The sequence below is a fragment of the Falco rusticolus genome, chromosome Z, assembly GCF_015220075.1.
Source record: "Falco rusticolus isolate bFalRus1 chromosome Z, bFalRus1.pri, whole genome shotgun sequence".
NCBI lineage: Eukaryota > Metazoa > Chordata > Aves > Falconiformes > Falconidae > Falco > Falco rusticolus.
Genome location: NC_051210.1, coordinates 54,349,175 through 54,373,013, shown reverse-complemented (window position 1 = coordinate 54,373,013; position 23,839 = coordinate 54,349,175). Strand labels below are relative to the sequence as shown.

At 39.9% G+C, this 23,839-nt stretch overlaps 1 protein-coding gene across 15 annotated transcripts in view; it reads left to right on the top strand.

Moving 5' to 3' along the window:
• JAK2 (Janus kinase 2) overlaps positions 1-11,768 on the top strand; it is a 91,716-nt gene extending 79,948 nt beyond the window's left edge. For 13 of the 15 annotated variants that reach the window (XM_037374501.1, XM_037374499.1, XM_037374496.1 and 10 more), the window contains 3 exons: positions 1,155-1,272; positions 3,061-3,174; positions 7,616-11,768. In XM_037374501.1, the coding sequence (XP_037230398.1) occupies positions 1,155-1,272; positions 3,061-3,174; positions 7,616-7,723 (340 nt within the window). In that variant the 3' untranslated portion in view covers positions 7,724-11,768. The remainder of the gene's footprint in view (positions 1-1,154; positions 1,273-3,060; positions 3,175-7,615) is intronic. The other 2 variants (XR_005102060.1, XR_005102059.1) reach the window with 2 other exon arrangements.
• Positions 11,769-23,839: the final 12,071 nt, after the last annotated feature.

Here is a 23,839-nt window from a genome sequence, read left to right as displayed (position 1 = left end):
CATATTTTCAGTTTTTGCAGCTTCAGCCAATTGTTTTGCATATTGTGGAAATTTTAAGTGTGGACTCCAACTAAGATGCTCAGCATCGTGAAAGTCACATGTATGATGTTTGAATTTACAGAACAGCATGTAGGACTTTTCAACATATTTTCTAGAAAAAGCCTCTAAAAATGACTAAAACATTTAAAAGAAATAGTACACAACAGGAAAGATATTCAAAAATAAAAGAAATCTAGAAGGACTGATTCCCCAGGATGCTTTCAGAGTTTTGAATCTTTTGGTTCCCTAAACACTGGTGGTTCATATCTTCTAGCTGAGATCTGTTGGATGGACCCTCTGTTGACCAAGTGGATTTATGTCCCATAGACTGTAATAAGCAAGGCTAAATGCTGGGTTGAATAGTCGGGTAGATGCCTGTATTCGGGCATTGACCTTCCAGAGAAGGGCAGTTGTTCCAAAATACAGTAATGCTCCAAAGAGCTACACTTTGTTTGGAAAGGAGAACGCTCTGTAGCCTGGGGGAGACTGAAGGATTATGAAATGGAAATTGGTAGACTGTATTCAGAATGCAAAATATATGCTTCAGTTCTGTTCTGTGAAGACGTAGAAGTACCTTAGAAAATATGCTGGCAGATAACTGTGATTAAAAAGCATTTTATGTTTTAACAGCAAAAGAAAATGCTATTCCAGATGTGATTTTAGTCTACACTTTAGGCTGCCTTAGGCACTTGTAAAAATATCATATCTAAAAGATAAATAATACAAGATGGCGTCTTAGTAGATGTTACTGGGACACAGTTTAAGGCTCACTGAAAGTGATGGGAGGATGCTTACTAGCTATAATTGTCTTTCTTGCCAGGTCTTATCAAATTCTTGTTTACTTGCACCACAGATAAAAAATACCTACAACTTCAGGGAAAAAAACAAACTTGGATATAGTTATCACTAACTGCGTTTAAAGTGTTTGTGTTTTCAACATCAATTAACTATTATTCAAAAAACAATTACTAGTGAAGGTAGAGGAAGGAAAAGAGAATGTGCTAATCCCTATGAATAGAAAAGTATCATGAAAAGAATGTCTTATTAAAAGAAGTGTCTTCAAACCGAAAAAGACACATTACACAGAAAAATATTCTCTTTACCATGTGTTGCAGGTATGCTCCAGAATCTCTGACAGAAAGCAAATTTTCTGTGGCCTCAGATGTGTGGAGTTTTGGTGTGGTGTTGTATGAACTCTTCACATATATTGACAAGAACAAAAGCCCACCAGCTGTAAGTATGTAGTTAATGGTTTTCAGAGGGTTTTTGTTTATTTAGATTTTTTTAAAGGTATATGTTGTTCCTATACCTAAATAGGTTGATATTTACTGATCCTTTTCTGGAGATACCATAATGTTTATTGAGTCAGCATCCAATCAGAAGCATTAACATGCTAAAAAGTATTAGTATCAAGCTGTAAGAAGGAAAGGAGATCTGAAAATTACCTGGTAGTCTGTGCAGATCTCATCCATCCTGTAGCTCCTACCTGTTTGAAAAAGGTTTTAAAATTTCTCATCATAGTTTGTCCTTTCTCATCCTTCGTGGACAATAATCCCAAATGCAACTGTTCCATTGCAACACAATGTGTATTTTTAATGTTATTCCACATCTGAGACTGAGCCAAACAAATATGTAAGCATTAAGTTGATTTAAATAAGGTAACTTAAAGGGTTTTTGTTATGTTACCAGAACTCAAGTTATTGAAGTTCAAGAAAGAAAGGGAGAGGCTTTTTGCAGAGTGTTGACAGGCACCTTTAAAGACAGATTTACAGTGGACAGAGAAGAATACTACTTGTATGCTGAATTATAGTTCTCCAGTTGGAAATAAGATTCACAAAGTTACTTATACCTAGCCATCCTCTGCAGACATAACAGGAGAGTTAAACCTTACATATTTACTGGAGCTGTCCGCACCCTTGGCCAGTGTGTCAGTGCTGGCAAATGTAGTTTTGATAGCTGGACAGTGATGCAAAGGCAGAAATGCACTTGACAGTTCTCTGCATTGGCCTCAGTGGATCTCTTAGTAATTTGGTACAATGACTAAGCTGTCAAGGAAGAACTCAAGGCAGTGGCAGTACTTCCTGCATAATAACGAACATTGCAGACACCTGGAGTTCTTCTTCAGAAGGATTATGAAATGGAAAGTGGTAGAGTAAGCCACGGGCTCTGGTGGAACTTACTTAGAATAAATCAAATCTACATGTGCATTCACCACTTAATCAGGTGGTTATCGTATTGGTATGTATAAAAAAAAAATAAATTCTACCAAGTAGCCAAAGTGGTCTGTTTAACTGTCACAGTCTTTATAGCTACACATTGTTTGCCCAACTTTAGCCTTTTGCACATTCTGCCAACATTTTCAAGTTCCACATTTTCAAGTCAAGGATCATTGAAGGAATTTATGTAGCATTGGAGGAAAAATAATTCCCTTGTGTTGCGCTTGGAAATTATTTTCAGTTAGTAGTGCTTCCTCATTTATTTTTTGATCTCTAGCAATCTGAGTGACATTTTAATCTACTTTTTGGATTATGTTTGAGTTTTGGATAACAAGATCTATCCAGTCCATTTTTGCTGGCTTTAATTATGCTACTGTTTCTGGCCTGTAGTTACTGATTAATCTTGTTAATCTTTGGCTTATACATCAGTATGTTATTGTCTGTTTTCTGTTTGACTGGGATTTTTGAAAGCACAAAGATCTTGTTTTAATGTTTCAGGGAGCAATTTAGAATTAGCTGTGAGTTTTATCCCTTTAAAACTAGTTAATCATCAGATAATTGACATTTTTTAAGAAGATTCTTCACTTACTGATTTAAATTGTATATGTATCATCCTATTTTTGTACACATACAAAAAATTATTAGTATATTCTCTGGACTTGTAATTTATAATTTTATCATGGTTACATACTATTCTATTTGTTCTTATTATTTAATCTTCTTACAAAGAATTTTCCCTCAGTAAGAATGTTGCAGCATCTTTTCTTCCTTCAAAATTTATTTGACAGTCAGCCTTCTGTTTCAGGAATTCATGCGCATGATTGGCAATGATAAACAAGGGCAGATGATTGTATTTCATTTGATAGAGCTTTTGAAGAATAACGGACGACTGCCAAGACCAGACGGATGTCCTGATGAGGTGCAGTATTGTATTAATATGTTACTATAGTCTGAAAGGTGCTCTGTCAGGGTGAGTACCTGGTAAATGCAAAACTTGTGTTTCGTTCTGCTTGGATTCCTGAAGTATTTGCACAAGTGGAATGGTTGTGCTGTTACTTTATCAATTGCATGATGAGTATAATCACATTTATTTTCTGATTCTTTAGAGTGGATTCCTTCAGGAGCCTAGAATGTAGTCTTTCTAAATATATGAAGTAGGACTATTATGACTGCTGTACTGGGGCACTCAGGCTTCTATTTCAAAAACATAAATTTATTAAGGCAATGAGGTTAGCATATAGAACTTTTTCCATGGAAGTCTCATATAGATATTTTTGTTCAAAACTGTGAACTGTGGATTCTTCTGAAGTCTGTAACATTTAACAGAAGTATCTTAATATCTACATAAGGTTTTTCACATTTAATTCCAAGATCTAAATAACTCCTTATCTTGATTATTTTCCTTTTTTTGCTTTTCCATCCTTAAGCATGGGAATACCCATGTTTATTATGTGTACAAATCGCTGTCAAGCACTCTCAGCCAAGAGCTACCTGCAGACTGTAGGCACAGTTAAACATGAATCAGATTTTGTATGTTCAGGGCCTTCAGATCTGTATGTATGTTCTTTATAGATACACTGAAGTGTGTATCTATGTAAAGCCACCCTCAGAGCACACAAAGTAATTCAGTGTTCTTTTGGTTTTGCTAATACTCTAGATGTTTTACAAATATACTTTCATACTGCTTCTAAGTCTTGTAGTTCTCTGTTATTCAGAGCAGGGTGCACTTGTCAAACTGGTAGGGTTGGGTAGATGAATCAGCAGGGAAAGAATGTAAGTGAAATAGTTACGCTTTTTAACAGGTATAACTTTCAGCTCAGATTAATTGCTGCATCCCTTTAAAATCAAGCATACTTGGCAATAAGCCAAGAAATATTCCATTCAAAACTGGAGACAGATGAGCGATCAGAGTCAAGTGGTCTAGCAGAGAAGAGAAAAAATGGTACAGGTGGGTCAGGGGAGCCACGAGGCAAAGAGATAGTCTATAGAGAATCAAAAGAGAAGTTTATGAAGTAAACTTTCTTGCATTATATGTATGAATACAGCAATTCTTGAATTGCAGAGGTTTGGCTTTTTGTAGATAACCAGAATGTCATATGTATACGATAATACATAATCTGTTTTACTGAAGCTGTATCCAAACTAATGGAAAGATTTCAGTGTCTTTGACATTTCTTCAGATACCAAAGCACAATGGAAATGTCTCTCTCGTCAGAAAATGTGCTCTTCTCATTTTGATCCTGAGACACCAGTCATAACTGATACTAAATCTTCCAGATGTCTGTAGCTTACAAGCTGCTTGAGACTTGGGTCTAAAGCAGCTTGGTCAATGCACACATTTGAACTGCTGAAAAATAAGGAACTGCTGCTGCTTTTCTTCCTGGGAACAGTGCAGATTGTTCTTAAGCAACACGTAAAAAATTCTTGGAAGTATAAAAAGTTGGTAATAATGATCCGGGTTAAATTCTGTGGGGAATGGGAAGGCCAAGGGCAGCCTTGGCTGCAGTGACCATGAAATGGTGGAGTTCAAGATCCTGAGGACAGCAAAAGAGGGCACATGGCAAGACCACTACCCTGGGCTTCAGTCGAGCAGACTCTGGCCTCCTCAGGGGTCTGCTTGGTACAGTACCATGGGATAGAGCCCTGGAAGGAGGAGGGGCCCGAGAAAACTGGTTAATATTCCAGGATCACCTCCTCTGGGCTCAGGGGTAATGCATCTCAACAAAGAGGAAGTCAGGCAGAAATGCCAGGCAGCCTGATGGATGGACACAGAGCTCGTGGACAAACTCAGACACAGAAAGGAAGCCTGCAGAGGACGGAAGCAAGGACAGGTAGCCTGGGTAGAATACAGAGAAATTGTCTGAGCAGCCAGGGTTCAGGTTAGGAAAGCTAAAGCCCTGATAGAATAAAGTCTGGCAAGGGACGTCAAGGGCAACACGAAAAGCTTTTGTAAGTATGTAAGTGATAAAAGGAAGACTAAGGAAAATGTGGGTGCTCTCCGGAAGGAATTGGGATACCTGGTTACCTGGAATATGGAGAAGGCAGAGGTACTCAACAACTTCTTTGTCTCAGTCTTCACTGGCGAGTGCTCCAGCCACACGGTTCAAGGCATATAAGGCAAAGGCAGGGGCTGGGAGAATGAAGAACCAGCTGCTGTAGGGGAATATCAGGTTCAAGACTATCTAAGGAACCTGAAGGTGCAGAAGTCCAGGGGAGCTAATGAGATCTATCTGCATGTCTGAGGGAACTGGCAGATGAAGTGGCGAAGCCACTGTCCATCATATTTGAGAAGTTGTGGCAGTCCAGTGATGTTCCCACTGACTAGAAAAGGGGAAGTGTAACCCCATATTTTAAAGGGGAAATAAAGAAGACCCAGGAAACTGCAGGCTGGTAAGTCTCACTTCTGCCCAGCAAGATTAGTGAGCAGAACCTCCTCGAAACTACGCTAAGGCAAATGGAAAATAAGGTGACTGTTGACAGCCAGCATGGCTTCACTAAGGGTGAATCATGCCTAACAAACTTGGTGGCCTTCTACAACCGGGTTGCAGCACTGATGGGTGAGGGTTGAGCAACTGATGTAATCTGCCTGGACTTGTGTAAAGCTTTTGACACTGTCTCACACAACACCCTTGTCTCTAAACTGGAGACACATAGGATTTGACAGTTGGGCCACTCGGTGGATTGGGTGCACTCAGAGGATTGTGGACAACAGCTCGATGTCCAAGTGGAGACTGGTGATGAGTGACGTTTCTCAAAGATCTATACTGGGACCAGCACTTTTCAACATCTTTATTGGTGAGATGGACTCTGGGATTCAGTGCACCCTCAGGAACTTTGGCAACAGCACCAAGCTGAGTGGTGCGGTTGACGTGCTGGAGGGAAGAGGGGGACATCCAGAGGGACTTTGACAGGCTGGAAAGGCGGGCCCATGTGAACCTCATGACATTCAACAACTGCAAGGTCCTGCATGTGGGTAGGGGCAATCCCAAGCACAAATACAGTCTGGGCAGAGAATGGATTGAGAGCAGCCCTGAGGAAAAGGGCTTGGGGGTGTTGTGGACAAGAAGCTCAACGTGAACCGGCAATGTGCGCTTGCAGCCCAGAAAGCCAACCATATCCTGGGCTGCATGAAAGGAAGCGCGGCCAGCAGGCTGAGGGAGGTGATTCTACCCCTGTACTCTGCTCCTGTGAGAGCCCACCTGGAGTGCCGCTTTCGGATCTCGGCCACCCAACATAAGGAGGACATGGACCTGTTGGAGTGAGTCCAGAGGAGGGCCACAAAGATGACCACAAGGCTGGAGCACCTCTGCTATGAAGACAGGCTGGGAGAGTTGGGGTGGTTTAGGCTGGAGAAGAGAAGAGAAGGCTCCAGGGAGACCTTGTAGCAGCCTTCCAGTGCTTGAAGGGGGCCTGCAAGAAAGCTGGAGAGTGACATTTTAGTAGGGCTTGTAGCGATAGGACAAGGGTAACGGTTTGAAGCTGAAAGAGAGGAGGTTTAGATGAAATACTAGGAAGAAATTCTTCTCTATGCGTGTGGTCAGGCAGTGGAACAGGCTGCCCAGAGGAGCGGTGGATGCCCCATCCCTGGAAGTGTTCAAGGCCAGGCTGGATGGGGCTTTGAGCAACCTCTCAGCCAGTGGAACATGTCCCTACTGATAGTCCCTATGAGGTTGGACCTGGATGATCTTTAAGGTCCCTTCCAACACAAACCATTCTATTATAGGATTCTATGATACAAATTAGTGAGAAGAGTACAGGTGAAGAGATTAGTAAATTGGTTTGTGACCAGGTATTGGGTACACGTTTGAAAAAGAGAAAACTGTTGCCAAATGCCTATTGTAGTGAAAATCGTTTAAATTTACTTCTTCTAGAAGTGGGTTCAGTTTGCACAGTAACTTTTCTGGCTTATATGAAGAATAATTAAGAATTTAATATACAAATGTGGAGAAGTATATGTTAGTGTTGCAGGGAAGACTGAATTTAGAATCTGATTTTTGGTCAGACTTGTAAAGCATTTGTCATTTTAAACATTTTTTGAGCTTTCCAAAATGCAAAAGGTAAAAGCCTAGCAAAATAACATGTCTCTTAACAGTTTCAAAAACTAGCTGTGTGAATTTCTATACTAACTTTAAAAAAGAAATCTTTTATTATAAGGGCTTTTGCAGACCTAGCTATCCTCGCTTCTTTCTGTTACTGGGATCAAGCAGGTAAAGTGATTGATATAGAAAGACTAGGTGGTACACTTGTGCCACTGTTGCTTGCAAGCATAAATTTGTTAGGTGTTCTTTGAACCAGTTCAATGTAACTATTAACTATTTGTAACGTCTGTTGACTACCAATTTTCTTTGTTTCTTCTCCAGATTTATGCTATCATGAAAGAGTGCTGGAACAATAATGTTACCCAGCGCCCCACCTTTAGGGATCTGGCTCAACGAGTGGATCATATAAGGGACAACATGGGTGGATGAGAAAACTGTCCCTCCATCAAAGGATGCGTTGGAATGCAGAACAAGATGTACTTGGTCCGCTGTGTATAATTGACATACGTACACATCTGCATCTTACCTTTGCTGAAAGTAAAATCTGTGTGGCAAATTTCCTATCTCACTCTGTATACTGAGGAATCCTGCTGGTTTTCTTTTTCAGGATATATTTGTTACTATTAGAACATGCTGAAATTCTCAATAGGGAGAGAAATTATTTTTCTAAGTAAAATAATCTAATATATGGTCAGTCTACAACACCATTGTTTGCCTTACTTGGCAATGCAAAAAAGAGGTGATTTAAATTGTGGTGAGATTGAGATGAAAAGACAGTGTATTTCCTTGTTGAAATGGAGATGCACAGAAAAGACTTTTAGAAGTCTTTCCACACTGGGTATATAGTGACTTGGCACCCTGTTTTGTGTGTAGCACAAGGACTTGTGTGTGTTAATACAGGTTTATGATTTTTTTGTTGTTGATGCAGAAATGGCTTCTCTGTATAACAAAATATAAGTGGTTATGAAACCCAGAAACTTAATGTGCCTGTCTGAATAAGTTATCAGCCAGCAATACATGCAAAGAGATACAATAGGCTCTGTAATGTACTGTAAGTATTTTTAGGGAAAGGGAGCAAATCGTTCTTAATTTGGAGAGCCAGAAAACCTATTTATCAATATGAAATTTTTAATTTTAAATCAAAAAGCAAACATCCAGTTTTTCCTACCCTTCTTTTCCTTTGTTGAGTATTAGATTCCCCGTATATAATTGAAAACATAATGATAACAAGTAAAAATTAAGCCATTTTGTACAAGGCAGTGTCTTCAGTTTGTTTCTGAATGCGAAAAAGCTAAACATAACTGCTTTTAAATGCTGCTCTTTCATTCTTCCCATCTTTGTAATTATTGTGCAGTCATAACTGTATTTATAAATCGGGAACTTTTGAAAGCAGAATTAAAAATGTAGAAAATGCCTTCCATTTCACAGTTCCTCACTTTGCTGTTAAGATGATCACCTTATACCTTCCTTCCAGTACACAAAAAAGAATGCTTATGGCTCAGCTTCTGATGCAGCCAGTCACAACCACATCAAGTTTATTTTGTAATGAAGTAGCCCAAGTCACCTCTCATTTCTTTCTGTGGTAATACCCAACATAAGACTCTTTGGAAGGAGGAATTACAAGTGCAATTGCTTCACACTCAGTGGGTGGCCAGGACATGATCCCAGTTACTGAGAACTGGAAGGAGATCAGAGCTACCTGAACAGATTATTTATGCTGTATGATTCAGCTTTTGAACTAAGTCTAACAAAAATTTGTGGACAAGACAGCTCTTCGGTTTTGCCGCCAGGCATAAAACTTGGGGATAATCTCATATCTCAATGCAGTAAAGTTGCAGGTTTTGTATATTTTTAGTTCAAATATTTTTTTCTGTTTTGTTTTTACTTATTATTAAGCATTATTGTTTGCGAAGTACAATGCTTGTTCTTCTTGGACTTTTGCTGAGAGGAGTTCAATTAAGGGGATATACAACTTGGCAAACTGACCTGACATCCAGATTTGTTTTTAAAATGAAGTGCTCATTTTTAAAATCTGTGGCAGTGAGTCAGTGAAGCTGAGGAGTTACTTTCACTGTAGGGCCTCCTGAAGTTTTCTGGTTAACTACATCCATCTTAACAGAATTTTAAGTACCTCAGCTTTAAAAAAAAGTAAAAAATAAATCATGATGTAGTGCAACATAGTGCCAGTATAGCAATCTTGTAGCACTATGATGTTTCTCTCCCACAAAATTATGATTTTGTAATATGGGAGACTGCTAACCAGGGAGTGTAGCGTCAGCCCTCTTTCTGCCCATTGCATTTCATAATATTTCTGTTGGTTTTCTTGCCACTGGGCACTTGCATAGATAATTTTTAAAACTAGTTTCACAGTCAGTTTTTAAGCTGCAAAGAACTTTAAAGTGCTTTGTTCAACTTAATGTGTTCTCTCCATTTCTATACATTGCTTTGAAGATTCAAAATTTTGTGCAAAAAAGTCTTTGCATTTGTAGTCTGTTGTGTGTATGTGGTTTTTGTAACAAAAGAAAATAAAGCTTTAATGTATTGAAACAGCATTTTAGCTGGAAAACATGCAGGAGTTATGTAAAATTTGCACTGTATGACACTCAGTAGGTTTCCAGTATATAGTAGACTCAGCATAATTTATCTACAAATCTCAGGGAAGTTTGTGTAATGCAATGAAGAAATCTTCTAGTCTGCTATTTTATCAGTAAATACGAAGTCTTTTTCTTGTTCTACTATGCTAAGACTGATTACATAGTCTATTTGATTTGCATAAATATAGTGTTGAACTCAAGGATCTTTTTTAAGTGTCTTGTGGAATTATTTTTTTTTTTTTTTTTTGCTTTAATGCTTTATATTTTTAGAGAAAGCCATACCTTTACACTGCAGTATACTTTTGTGCTGTTGGTCAGGAACATACAGTCTTTTGTAACAAGTCTGTCAGTGCAAAGGGCTTATCATTCAGGATGAGTGTTCTCAGCTGGGAGAACAGGACCAAGTAGTGCTTAGGACTCTGGGGCAGATGTGTGATCATCTGCAGTGTCAATGCTTAGGTCCTGGAACAGGCAAAATGGTTTTCTCAAAAAGCTGTTGAGGATGTTAATACAGTGATTTTGCTGAATTTGCTACTGCCAATTGTAGTAACCTACTTAAACAACAAACAGAAAACACTGTGTTTTGAAAGCTCTCAGATCTATAGAAGCGCTGCACAATGCCGTATTTTTATATAGCCTTTGTATTAATGGGTTCAGTTCTTTGTTTTAGAAACTTCCTTAAGTTGGCATTGCATTTGTCATACATTAATGTAATCACTATGCTACCCAAAATGCTGTGATTTTTTTTTTCTTTTTTTTTAAGAAAAAGTGCTGGTTTATGTATACATGACTGCTGCTATGATGTAGAATTAACAACTACTGCTTTGCACTTACCTTTGAAGTGAAAGAATTTTTCTGTAAGTGCACAATATATCTTATAGAATCTCTGCAAACAAGCATTGTCTAGTATAATATTGGTTTGTTGTCTATCAGTATAAATGTGTTAAGTTGCAAAATTCGTTTTTAAATATATTCCATAATCTTGCAACAGTCGTGTAATAAGCCAGAGAGAGAATGAATTTTCAGGAAAAGAAAACCCTATTCTTGTCAAGTCCTAGATTAAAAGCCTCCATAGTTGAGATAATTGTTACTAAATATAGGTGAATATAACTGTAAAAAGATATGTAAAGATCATTTTAACTTTTTTTTCCAGAGATTAAGGTTTTGTTTCATTTAGTTGAGAAGTTGACCAACTGCCTTGAAATGTATGGGAAGAGGTGTTATTGTATGAAGTATGAAGAAGTGTAACTCTTGTGTGAAGAAAGCAAGCTTTTCAGGAATGTATGTTCACAGACACCTGGAGGATAGGATTCTGAGAGCAAAAGCAGAAGCACAGAAGAACAAGACTGATGGGAAAAGGCTGATGTTCAACACTGAAGAAGCTTTCTGAAATGTGAAATTCATAATGATTTATGAAAAACTGATGTCTACTGAAAATGCCATACCATGACAAATATGTGCTAATATATTTCTAAACTGTGTATTGTCTGTCTTAAATCTAAAATACTCACAGAGACCTAACCTGACTGAAAAATGCAAGAATTACTATACCAAAAGAAACTGCTGAAGGTTGTGTCGTATCAGACAGCAATTTTGAAAAGGCGTTTGGCTGAGAAGTTTTTTCTGCGTTACGCTTTTTGAATAAGAGGTTTACAGTACTTTATATTAAAGTAGAAACAGGTCTGGGGGGTGGGAGTGAGGAAGCACAAGACGGAGATGCCTGCTACTTATGGTTGGACTGCAAGCATTTGAACACATGGTTTCTTGGAGAGAACATGAAAGGGATATTTTTTTCGAGAGCTGTGTATTGATACCCGAAACTTAACTGTGCATTTCTTTTGAGTTTGGATAGTGAAAATAAAATAACTAAATACAATGAATGGCACATGCCTGCCAAGGTTTTCTTTTATATGTAATACGTAAAATTAGTTACGGGTGGTTTGAGTTGCTACTGAAGAGAGCTGGTCTGTTTAAAGGGGTAGAATCAGCACATACAACCTTGTGACCTTCCCAGAACAGCCATAAGTAGTGTTTATCTTTTGAAAGGAACTTAAATGTATGAAAGTAGTGGTGATACATTGGGTGCTCCCAAACAATAAGACGGTTTTGTTTGTTGGGGTTTTTTTTAAGTTTTCATTAAGCTAATTATTTTGGGATAAAGAAGCACTTCCCTTTACTCTCAGTATTTAGAGAGAAGCAAGTGTGTAAGACAGGGACCACTAACAGATCGGCTGTTGCCGGACTGCAGTTCTTCAGAATTTCTGACACAAGCTCTTGGGAAACCACTTCTTGAATTGCGTTACTTGTACTCTTTTCGTATGACTTTTCTGTAACTTCACATTAAAATTACCGCCAAATACCTTGAACAGAGTTGAATGCTGCTGCTAATTTTTGAGAAGTACAATGGCAAAATTGAAAATATGCATACAAATACAAGTATGCAAATATATACTTAAGCTACTGTGGTGGAAGTAAAAACTAAGCTAGTTCAAGTTACTCCTTCCCACACATGAAAGGCTTCTTATTCTCAGAGCCTGAAGATTTTATTTTATGTGACAAAATACCATCCCAACGAAGCTTAAAGGATGTTGTAGGTAGTGTTGCTGCTGTTCATCCCAACACCTACTGACATAATTGGGAATCCTTAATTTTTCTAGAGAATAAATTTTTGGGAAAATGAAAAAGTTTAAAGAAGAAAATGCTGTAGGAGAATATATAATGTCATGAAGCATGTTGTCCCCGTGTCATGGTGTGGGACAATACAGCCTTCAATTCATTCTCATGTTATGCAGTGGCGGGTGTTCTGCTTGTACTTTGTGATACATATTCGTAGTGGTTTTAATGAATTCTGAAATTCCAGTTTAGAAACCTTTCAAACTGCAGTCAGACTAAGTGAAACATTCTTTGTGGGTAGTAGTAAGAAAAGAAAGAAGAATGTTTAGTATTTGCAAGGTTTACCCCAAAACATTATGTCATAACTTCAGGAAGGATTCAGGAAGGCATTGAAAAGAAAAATAGAAACTGATTATGTTAATTGTATAACGCAATCAAGGCAGCACATAAGATATTTGTCTGTTACCGAGTACTGACACAGTGAGTCTGCCCTAGAAATGCAGACAAATTAACAGGTATTCTCAACACCAATCACTAGGAACAAGTGCAGAAACATTAAATATGGTTATAGCTAAGTAATACTAATAAAAGCAGAGCAACAAGGTAAGGCTTAAAATGCTTCAAGTTTTATTTGACTGATTATTTTGAGCAATACAGAAACACCCAGGAGTGCAAAGAATTCAAGAACTTTTAGCTAAATTAATCCTGCAGCACAGCAATGAACTGTGTTGGATTTGGGTTTTTTGGTTTTGTTGGGGTTTTTTTTCAGGGTGCAAGAAGTACTGGGTAACATCTAAACTGAATTACCTTAAACTTCTGCAAGACTACAAAAGCTAATTTTATGTGTATCTGGTTTTTTGTGTATTCAGTTGCATTTTACATGTGGAGCTCTGCTATAAAACCTCAGCTCATTGAAGAGTATCAGTCAAAAAACCCAAAGCAACTCATGTATAAAAACAGCTGTGCAATCACTTATGTTTAAGTATTTTCCCTTTCACGTTATAAAGATGTGAAACTTCTAGTAAACAATAAAAAAAAGATCACATCCGTGTAAGCTTACTTTAAGAAGTCAAATAGTGGTCTCTGCAACAAAATAAGACCACTTACTGAAAGTCAGGGTAGTAACAGAGCTGTTCTGCCCAAGCCTTACCTGAGACATGATTTTTTGGTCTTTTGTTTTCTTTTTGTTTGTTTTGTTTTGTAAAGCAACTTACTTCTCTGAATTACACCAGTTGTCTAGAGGAAGGTTCAACTTCATAGGATTCTTCAGCCAATGCAACTTTATAGCCTTTGTCAAGTTTGTTCTGAGACTCTGGAAAAGAGGCTGAGCAGCCTGGCAGGCTTGAAACGCTGTAGGGTAGTATGTCCTGTTCTGGAGTTAAACCAGTTAAGGTACTGGTTTGGGGAGGTGCATGCACATGTGAGTTGCCATATATTTTCCAGAGTTTCTCATCTGAAATGTATAAAGGGACTGTGTAGCACAGGAGTTACAAGCTTGGTGCTACAGGAGCAAACACAATTTCTGTTAGCGCCTGTGTTTGTACAGGAGGTGGCTGGTCTCAGAAAGCCATACAAACTTTGTGGCTGCACCGCACATCTGACTGGCACTCATGTGAAGCAGGCCATACGCTACACAGCGTTACCTCTAGAAGGCAAACAGCAGCCTAGAAAGCAAAAATTCTCATAGTAAAGCCAAACAAAATTGGACTGAAAGGTAAAACTTGGGGAAATCCAGGTGTATAATAGGTCCGTGCATGCAGTTCACAGAGCCAGATACTGATGGTGCAAACAGGTTGAAAGAAACAGGACTGGAAGAATGAAATCTGGAAAACATTACAAGCAGTAAGGTCTGAAAGACATGCCCCAGTCATAAACCAGGTCATTTTTTTAACTCCTTCCTTAGGTATCTGTAAAGCTGTAGTGCTGCTGAAACACCTTCAGAAAAGTGCTGGAGCTGCATTTGAAGTAATGGTAACTCAGAAGCTTCACAGCACCCAAGAGACACCAAATGGAAGAAAGGGGATCTGGGCAGCTCGATGCTTGCTGGCGCTGCCGGGTCATACCTGAGTGCTGGTGCCCTGCGTGGTGGGGACCTGCTGCTGTGCAGCACCCACCCACACCACTGCACTGGAGCTGCAGGATGCTCTTGTTGGGGGTGGTCCCTGGGGTGGCAGAAATGCTGGTTGCCACAGCAGGCAAAAGCAAGAGCCGTGTGCTTCAAGGTGGTTTTGAAGGGAGTTCGCATAGCTGGCAGTTCTGGTTTGTAGTTACCGCTGGGTCACTGCATGCACAGATCCCAAGGCATGTACAAATGAGCTCTGGGAGCAAGGCTAGACTGCTCTGTCAGGCACAGCTGGAGGTCTAAGGGGAGGTGGATCCTCCCCTTAGAAGGGGAGGGAGGAGGGGGACATCCAGAGGGACTTTGACAGGCTGGAAAGGCGGGCCCATGTGAACCTCATGACATTCAACAACTACAAGGTCCTGCATGTGGGTAGGGGCAATCCCAAGCACAAATACAGTCTGGGCAGAGAATGGATTGAGAGCAGCCCTGAGGAAAAGGGCTTGGGGGTGTTGTGGACAAGAAGCTCAACGTGAACCGGCAATGTGCGCTTGCAGCCCAGAAAGCCAACCATATCCTGGGCTGCATGAAAGGAAGCGCGGCCAGCAGGCTGAGGGAGGTGATTCTACCCCTGTACTCTGCTCCTGTGAGAGCCCACCTGGAGTGCCGCTTTCGGATCTCGGCCACCCAACATAAGGAGGACATGGACCTGTTGGAGTGAGTCCAGAGGAGGGCCACAAAGATGACCACAAGGCTGGAGCACCTCTGCTATGAAGACAGGCTGGGAGAGTTGGGGTGGTTTAGGCTGGAGAAGAGAAGAGAAGGCTCCAGGGAGACCTTGTAGCAGCCTTCCAGTGCTTGAAGGGGGCCTGCAAGAAAGCTGGAGAGTGACATTTTAGTAGGGCTTGTAGCGATAGGACAAGGGTAACGGTTTGAAGCTGAAAGAGAGGAGGTTTAGATGAAATACTAGGAAGAAATTCTTCTCTATGCGTGTGGTCAGGCAGTGGAACAGGTTTCCCAGAGGAGCGGTGGATGCCCCATCCCTGGAAGTGTTCAAGGCCAGGCTGGACGGGGCTTTGAGCAACCTCAGCCAGTGGAACATGTCCCTACTGATAGCAGCGAGGTTGGACCTGGATGATCTTTAAGGTCTCTTCTGACGAAACCATTCCATGATTCTGTGATTAAGCTTAGCAGTGTCAAAAGGTTTGATGTTACCTCCATCACCCGAACAGAAGTGTACTGTTGCTTCAGTGTGTGCTTAGCATTACCAACCTCATCCACCAGCCTGAGAGCCTAAGGCAGACCCATCAGGTGCCAGGTAGGAAAACAAACACTTCCCTGGCGTTGAACTGAGCTTTACCATATGAAACAGCCACGAAGCCACTCACTAATAAAAGGCTTTTGGGCATCAACAAAAGCCATGGGAGTGCACAGGAGCTTAAGAAATAGGAATGTCTATGAAACTGAGATTGCTTTAAAACTGAGGCTTACCTAAGAACCAATTTCAAAGATTTTAAGTTTAGAATTAAAGTGTTAACAATCTTTTTAAAGTACCTTTCCCTTAGGCATCTAGGCAGAACTTTTGGATCTCTGCAAAACAACTTTTAATTCAAATTATCAACTTTGCTTTATTTTGTCTCTATTTTCAGATTTTCAAATTGCATGATTGAACAGAGAGGAAGATGTCAAACATACTCTCACAAATGGTGGAACGAAAAACAAAATTTTCAGTCTATCTTGGGTCTTGAGTAGTGCATCTGTGAAGACAAATCTGATTATACAGACAAGAAGTTTCAAATAATTTATTTGTAATAATAAGAATGTAATTATATTAGGTGACTTCAATAAATACACCCACCACCTTGTAAAAGACTTTCAGAACAACCAGAAATGAGGACAACTGAAAGCTGTATTAAGTATGCCAAAAGAAAAAAAGTTGCAGAGTTGTATCAGAATTGCAGCTGTATCAGACTACCTAAACAAAGATAGCAAAAAAATCCTGTTTGAGTTCAAAATCTGTGATCAGTAGATATTTTAGGTACACACAATCAATTTTAGCTGGGTGGTGTGTGAGAAAATTAACATCGTATTTCATTGCCTCTGTAATACAGCTGCTATTATATTACTGATTTCTTAAAGAGAAAAAAATAAATCCTACAAGTGTAATCTATTCGTGTTGCTTTACTGTAATAATCGTCTACTGTTTTACTGAACCTAGGCAACTAATTTTTGTAAAATTTTATTAAGAAGTTAAATATTAACAAATTAAATATTTAACTTAGTTAAATATAAGAGTATATAGCTCAAGTGTATTGCAATTCATTTAAAATTGCAGTAATTTCCCCGCAACAGGAATTCCTGTTAGCAGTCCACCAGTGTGTTACTGAGTATATCTAACCTGAACGATGAAACAACAAAAGCTAAACAACTACATCATGAGGAGTTGAAAAGAACAGCTATTAAATGTGAACGCTTGATGTGTTGCCTGAGCTACAGCTGATTGAGCTCTAATCAGATCAATGGGCTTTTCTAACTATGTTATTAAAAACTCTTGGTCAGGTCACTATTAGAAGTGGCTTCTCCTCAGAAATACTGGTTTATCAATTAAAAAGGTAAATCAAACTTAAAGGTAAATCAAACTTAACATCTTGTCCATGTACAGCAGGTTCTGAATGGGAAGTGTGGAGCTTACAAACAAGCACATGCAGGTTCGTACCTCCGAAAAGGCCTAAAATAAAATTTAAGCTTGCCTTCAGCCTTCAACAGAAGAGCATCTGACATAAAGGCATGAATCCCTCTACTTAGGCAAATATATTGCTATTTAAAGGGATGTTTTGCTAGCAAATGAAAAGAAAAAAAAAAAAAAAAGGTGTCCAAAGGCTAAAAGAACTTTTCCATTAAGGAATTAAGGAACAGGTTGGAATCCTACTGCAAACTGAATTCCTAAACAGGGGAGAGGAGACAAAAGTTTGGCAAATCTTTCAGAAATCACAAGAGAGTTCCCAAGATGAGACAATGCCAAATTCCTTAGATGTGAGGACTGTCAAGTGGATTTTAAAGAAACTAGCATGTGTCTTTTCAGTATACATGTATGGTTTAGACTAGTGACAACGGAGATTAAATCAGGTTGTCATAATTAAGTTCTTTTATTATATCACATACCACTTACTAAGTACCCCAAACTGATAGTTTTCTGCTATTTATAAAGAAGTCATAATTATGAGATCCTGTAAAACAGACTAGGAGGGGTTTATATCTTTGTTGATCTATCTCTCCTGCCATATCTAAGTTATTCTTGATAGATATTTATCCAATATGCAGTGAGGATCCCATAACATCTATGGTAAGTCTATTCCAGTGATTAATTTTCCTTGATCTTGAAAAGTCTTTCTGGATTCTAAAATACATTTTTATAGTCTAAACACATTGCTTTTTGTCCTGCATTGGTTGTGTAAAGATTTCTTTTTTTTCTACATAGCTGAAGAATTCTGAGAGTTCTTACCTCAGTCATTTTTGCTCTGTGTAAAACAACTGCCAGTTCTACATTCTTTCTTTATAAGCTGTATTTTCTAGATCTTTGATAATTCTTGTTATTGTTTTACATAATTCCTCCTTCCTGAATTATGGCGTCCAAAACTGGGCATGGTACCGTGGGCCTTATTTGTTCTCAGCAGCAGAAATATTTCACATATCTTACAAGTAAAATTCTCACTGTATGATGTTTGCCTGTTTGTACGACATTATATTGTTATCTCATTCTGTGATCATCTACAACCCCTAATTCTTCTGTATAGCCAGACATCCCTTGTATGTACACTTTGGATTACCCCTAAATATATGAAATAATTTCCCTCATTTTTGAAGACCAGTCTGAACTCTTCCAAAGTAATTCCAGTCCCTTCCTCCTTAATGCCATCTGCAAATTCCTCTGCATATTTTCTTTAGTTTTTTCTGCATCTTCATTTCCTCTCTACCTTCATGCAAGCAATTAATGAAAATGTGAAATAGTACTAGACCAAAAAGAGGGTGCTCTGAACTCAGTTTGGTCTGTCCTCCTTGACAGCACACCCTGTATAAACGGCTGGAACACCATACTAATAGGCTCTGGCAGTACTCCCCAGTTCTGTTCGTTTTGTGTTACCCTGTATTATTTGCCAGGATTGTCAGTTTTGATGCCAAGATATATAACATCTTACCCAACAAAAAGATCTGAATTATTTTATTTTTATTCCATGAGAGTGTTGTTCATCATCTTCTGAGTACCTGCATATTGTTTGTTTGACTGTTTGCTACATTTCCTCTTGCCCCCTGAGTTACAGTTGGACTGACTGATCTGTAATTCTCTGCCCACTTTTTAAACAGTGTTTATATCTTTTTTTCCTACTGCCTGAAAGCTCTCTGTGCTCTTTGGATTCTCACAAGCAACTGTCAATGGATGATTCTGCAGTCTCAGCCTGGTTGCTGCAAACTCCCAGCTGAACAAGCCCACCCGGGATCACTCTTTCCAGAGCCCTGGCAGAGACACTTCGCCCCTGGCCAAGCTTTGGTTCAGGCTAAAGAGCAATGGTCCTCAGGCCTGTGGTGGACTGGTCAGCTGGAAAGCTCCTGGCTCACATACAAGGGACTGAAGGTGCTGTGGAAAAATATTTTGAAAGGCGGTTTTGAAACCCAAAAATGCAAGATAGCCATTGTATAGAACAAGATAATGAGAGCTGAAATGAAGATATCTATCTTGCCTATGCTATTGACCAGCAGCCAGCTACTTAACCCTATAAATATGACCGTCAGGATGGGCCCAGCTGGAGCCCTCTGTAAACTGCAGCAGGACTGCAGGACAGGTGAGTCTCCCCTTGAGCAGGGATGCGTCTCCAGGTTTGGGATTCCTTACCCGAGACCAAGAGATCCTTCCTTACCCAAGGTGAAGAGATCCCTTACCCATGACAGGTCCTCAGTAAGTAACTAATAGCATGCTGAATTAATACTAATGAAACATTACTAATCCATGTAGCTACCCAACGTTATTATTAAACACTGTATAGATAACCCCATTAGGCATAAACTGTTGTGCAAGCCTGAGACCAAGATCAGACCTAGCAACACCCAGGCTCCATGAGGAGTTTAGAAAGCAAATAGGTACACTCTGAACCGCGTGACTCAACAGGAGGGTCTTCACGCTTTTCATCTCCTGTGTCTGTATGAATTATTCTAACTCGATTCTACTGAATTTTCCTTTTTATGTTCCTTCCATGCAGTAATTAATAAGGTGAACCTTGCCATCAAACTCACTGAACCTTGTCAAACCACTGTTAAACTTTGTTAAATTCCATCAAATTTATTGAACCCTGACAAATTATTATTTTATCTCAGTAAAACATATTGCTGCTTCTCTCTTTTGAGGTGCATTCCACTCATCCCTGACATTAGCCTAGTCTCAATTCTCAGTCCTAGATCACTGGTGCAGCTGTGCTAGTTGATTGCACTTGGTAATTTCAGTAAACACTGGATCATGGAGAGAGACATTAAATACTTTTCCCCCCTTCTCTATGTCATGACTTGTTTTAATGCTCCTTTCTTTTCTAAAAATGATGACTATATCATGATCATTCTTTCTTATGATGCCCGTGATGTTCACATTCTCAGCCACAGCAGCTTTTGTAGCAGTTGTAATGAAATAGCACATTCCCCTCCATTTGTTTTCTCCGCCTTCTACAGAGTGCTTCCACACCTTTCCAGAGTTTTCTGGGTAGTCTGTGTCCTTCTGCATTGCTTTCTCATCAAAATGATAATTTCCCATTGGTATGAAGTTTTTGAAGACGCATCTCCATTATCTTCTTTATTTACAGCCTACAATAATCTCCTATGTGCCAGTAACATTGCTTTTACTGAGAAATATTTAGTCACTCTAGGCTCCAATAAACCTTCTAGATTAAGTGTACGCATCCTTGAAACAGCTTTTTAGTTTTAGATAACTTTCCTGAACAGACCATACATGTCTGCATGAACTATCCAACCAAATCTCTATCGTGCCAGTTAAGACACAAATTTGAATATTATTTAAGACTTCTAGCCATTCCTGTTTCCTATCCTCTTGCATTACTACATAACAAACTATTCAGTCTGTGTGTGTGTGTGTGTGTGTGTGTATGGTAGTTATCTATTAGTATATAATGAGCATATAATAAATATGTATTTGTATATAATGAACTAAGATGTTTCTGCTTACCCCTCTCAGTACCAGATCAGGAAAATACTTCCTTCCACATCTGTGTCTTCATACCAATTGCTGTCTTGTATGGAGCTCCTTGGTTCACATGCTTTAGCTGTTGCCGACTGCAGCCCTGCAGCGGAATCCCAGGGGAGCACAGGCTGGCGGTCAGTGTTCAAGGAACGTTTGGATGACCCGCCTAGTCATATGGCTTAGTTTTAGGTAGTCCTGTGAGGAGCTGGGAGTTGGTCTCAATGGTCCTTATGGGTCCTTTCCAACTCCAACAAGATATTCTGTGGCTCTGTGACCTCAGCAGGGCTCCTGTCCCACACCCTGCCCACAGCAGGCTCAGCTGCAGGCTCTGACCAGGCTCCTCAAGGCATTCCCCAGCCAGGACTTGAAAACTCTCCAAGGCTGGAGGCAGCACAGCTTCCCTGTATCCTGGCCCCACTGCCAGGCTGTTCCTGTGGGCAAAAGGCTGCTTCTTATCTCTGGCCTGATCCTCTGGTGTTTCACTTTATCACTGTTGTCCCTCACCCTTTCACCACATACTGATGTGAAAAGCCTGGCTCTTCATAGATAGCAGGGGGCTGTGTTATGGGGGTTTTGGGGGTCCTCCAAATACCTACTCAGGTCAGCTAATTTAGTTTACCTGTAATCTAAGTTTATGGTTAAATTTAGGCTCAAAGGAAAAATGGATGCTGCAAGTCTGAAAGAGAGCATAGTTAAGCCAAGTTAGGAATACTAGTGAAAGTCCTCTTACATACACTTCCATGCAAAAGGATTACACTGTGAGTGGGAAGGTGCTTTTCTGAAGCCCAAGCCACTGTGATTTAACAAGGCTTGAATTTAGAACAGGTACACAGCTCTGATCATCACTGGAGTCTATTTCTTAGCAGACTCTCTCCTGATTGATTAATGGCCCTTAGCTTCCAGTGCAGCCTTTCTGTGTGGCCTGGGACCCTATGCAAACTCAAACCCAGCTCGCTGACAAATTTTGAGATGGACAACATTGCCCAAGTAAAGTTTGGACAAGTTTGGAACCACAATAAGAGAAAAAATCTTGTGTGTGCTCGCAGGTGGATTAACAAAGCTGTAATTACTGAGGGTCTGCCAAAAGGGGAGTCTGAGGTAGACAGCAAGAAATTGGAAGGTGTGCTTCCTCATATAAATTTTGGAAAGATTCTCAGGACCACCCCCCGTACACTGTGATCCCTTGCTCAGTTGCAGAACGTGCCTGCTCTACAGCTGATCGCTTCAACGAGTGATTGTTGGTGGTGCTTACACCACGTTGAAATTGTCCCAGTGTTGTGAGATCAAATGAAAAAAGCACAGGAGCAAAAAGCATATCATCACACTGTGCTGCTGTATGGGAAACCCCTCAAGACACTCCATCTCTTGGCACAGGTACAAAAAGACGCAAAACCACAAAGACAGAGAAGCACTTCAACAGTGGCCTTTGGTGCCAAGACCAAAGTCTGAGCTCAATATTGGTGCTGAGCTCAATAACTTCTGCAGCGCCAGAAGCATATAGTCACAGGCAAACTCTTTACATCAGGTTGCTGACATGGGGAACAACATGGTAGCAATGAATAAGCCACTGAAGAATGATACCAGGATTGCTGAGACCATGGTGATACAGTTCTGGTGCAGAGGCAGAAAGTGTGGTCTTACTGCATTTTGCTTTCAGCTTGTCTGGGCAAAACAGCTCCTGAAGAGGCACTCCTCAGTGCCAGAAGGGCTGAGATTTCACAGAAACTGCAGGGACCTGGAAAGTCTCTGGTCAAACAGTATAATCCAGAGTGCTGTATCTAATAGCTATCTAACAGTCCCCAAAGTCATAGATAAACATCTGGCTTTCCACACTTTAAAACATGAGCATAGGCTGCAGTTGTGGAACCTTTAGGAACTTCCAGGAAAAATGTACATAGCAGGGAGGGTTACATGGAGGAAAAGGAAAAGAGGCTGATGCACAGACTATCAAATTTGTTTTCCTTCCTATTAGTGCTGGTTCTGTAGAGTATATAGGTAGAAAATAGTACTGGACAAGCACACTGTGATGGTGCGGTAATTGATATCAAGACCTGACCACAAAGCAGGTGGCACAAAGCGGTCAGAGTGACCATCAAGTAACTCTGCTGGCTAAAATCAGGGAAAGGCTCCAACAGCTCAGCTGTTTGTTCCCAACATACAGAAAAGCTGTGCACTGAAAAAATTCATTCCACATGTGATGGCAACACAGCACAAATGAGAAAGGGATCCTCTTGCAGCTACTGGTGGTGACTGCAGAGCAGCAACAGATGGGTTACAAATCCATTCAGGTTCTGTTCTGCTGAGTTGGAAAGGAGTTTGCATTTTCTTTTGAGTCTGCTGCCTGCTGAGGAGGAATGACGTAGCCTCAGAAAGTCTTCAGTGTTAACTCTAGGTCTATCTTTGGCTTTGCCAGAATGTAGAGATAAAGATAACTTTTTCCCTGCCTGTCATCATTGGATAAAAAAAAAGAAAAAAAAAAAGATAACACATCTACCCCAATAATTACAGAATCTTGATTTTTCCTGCATGGTTTAAACAACTGGCAAAGTAAGCAACTGACCAGACAGAACTAGACATAGAAGGCAGCCATGTCCTCTAGGTCTCTGGGACCTAGTTCTGTGCTCTGTAGCATGTCTAGCATTCTATGTATTCATTTGAGGTACTTGGCTCTAGCTATATCACAGGCTTCACGTAGCTTAATGATTCCAGCTCAGAGCTGGAAAATCTGTCATATATACTGCTGTGGATTATGTTCAAGGAGTTCATAGTCAGACCTGAATCAGACTACACCCACAGTGAAAAAAAAAAATCCCCAAACCATCCAGAATAATAAACTCTTGCAGACACAAATAGCAGTTCTAATATGGAAATGTGCTGATGTACCATTTTCTACTCACAAACTCACAGTAACTGTTCAGAAGATGGCTCACACATCTTAACAGATTATCCAGGAATTGGACACTTTCTGTGGGTTAAGGCTGCACCAATGGGACTGCAATTTCTATAAGCAGCAAACTGCGAAAACAATGCTTTTCTTGATA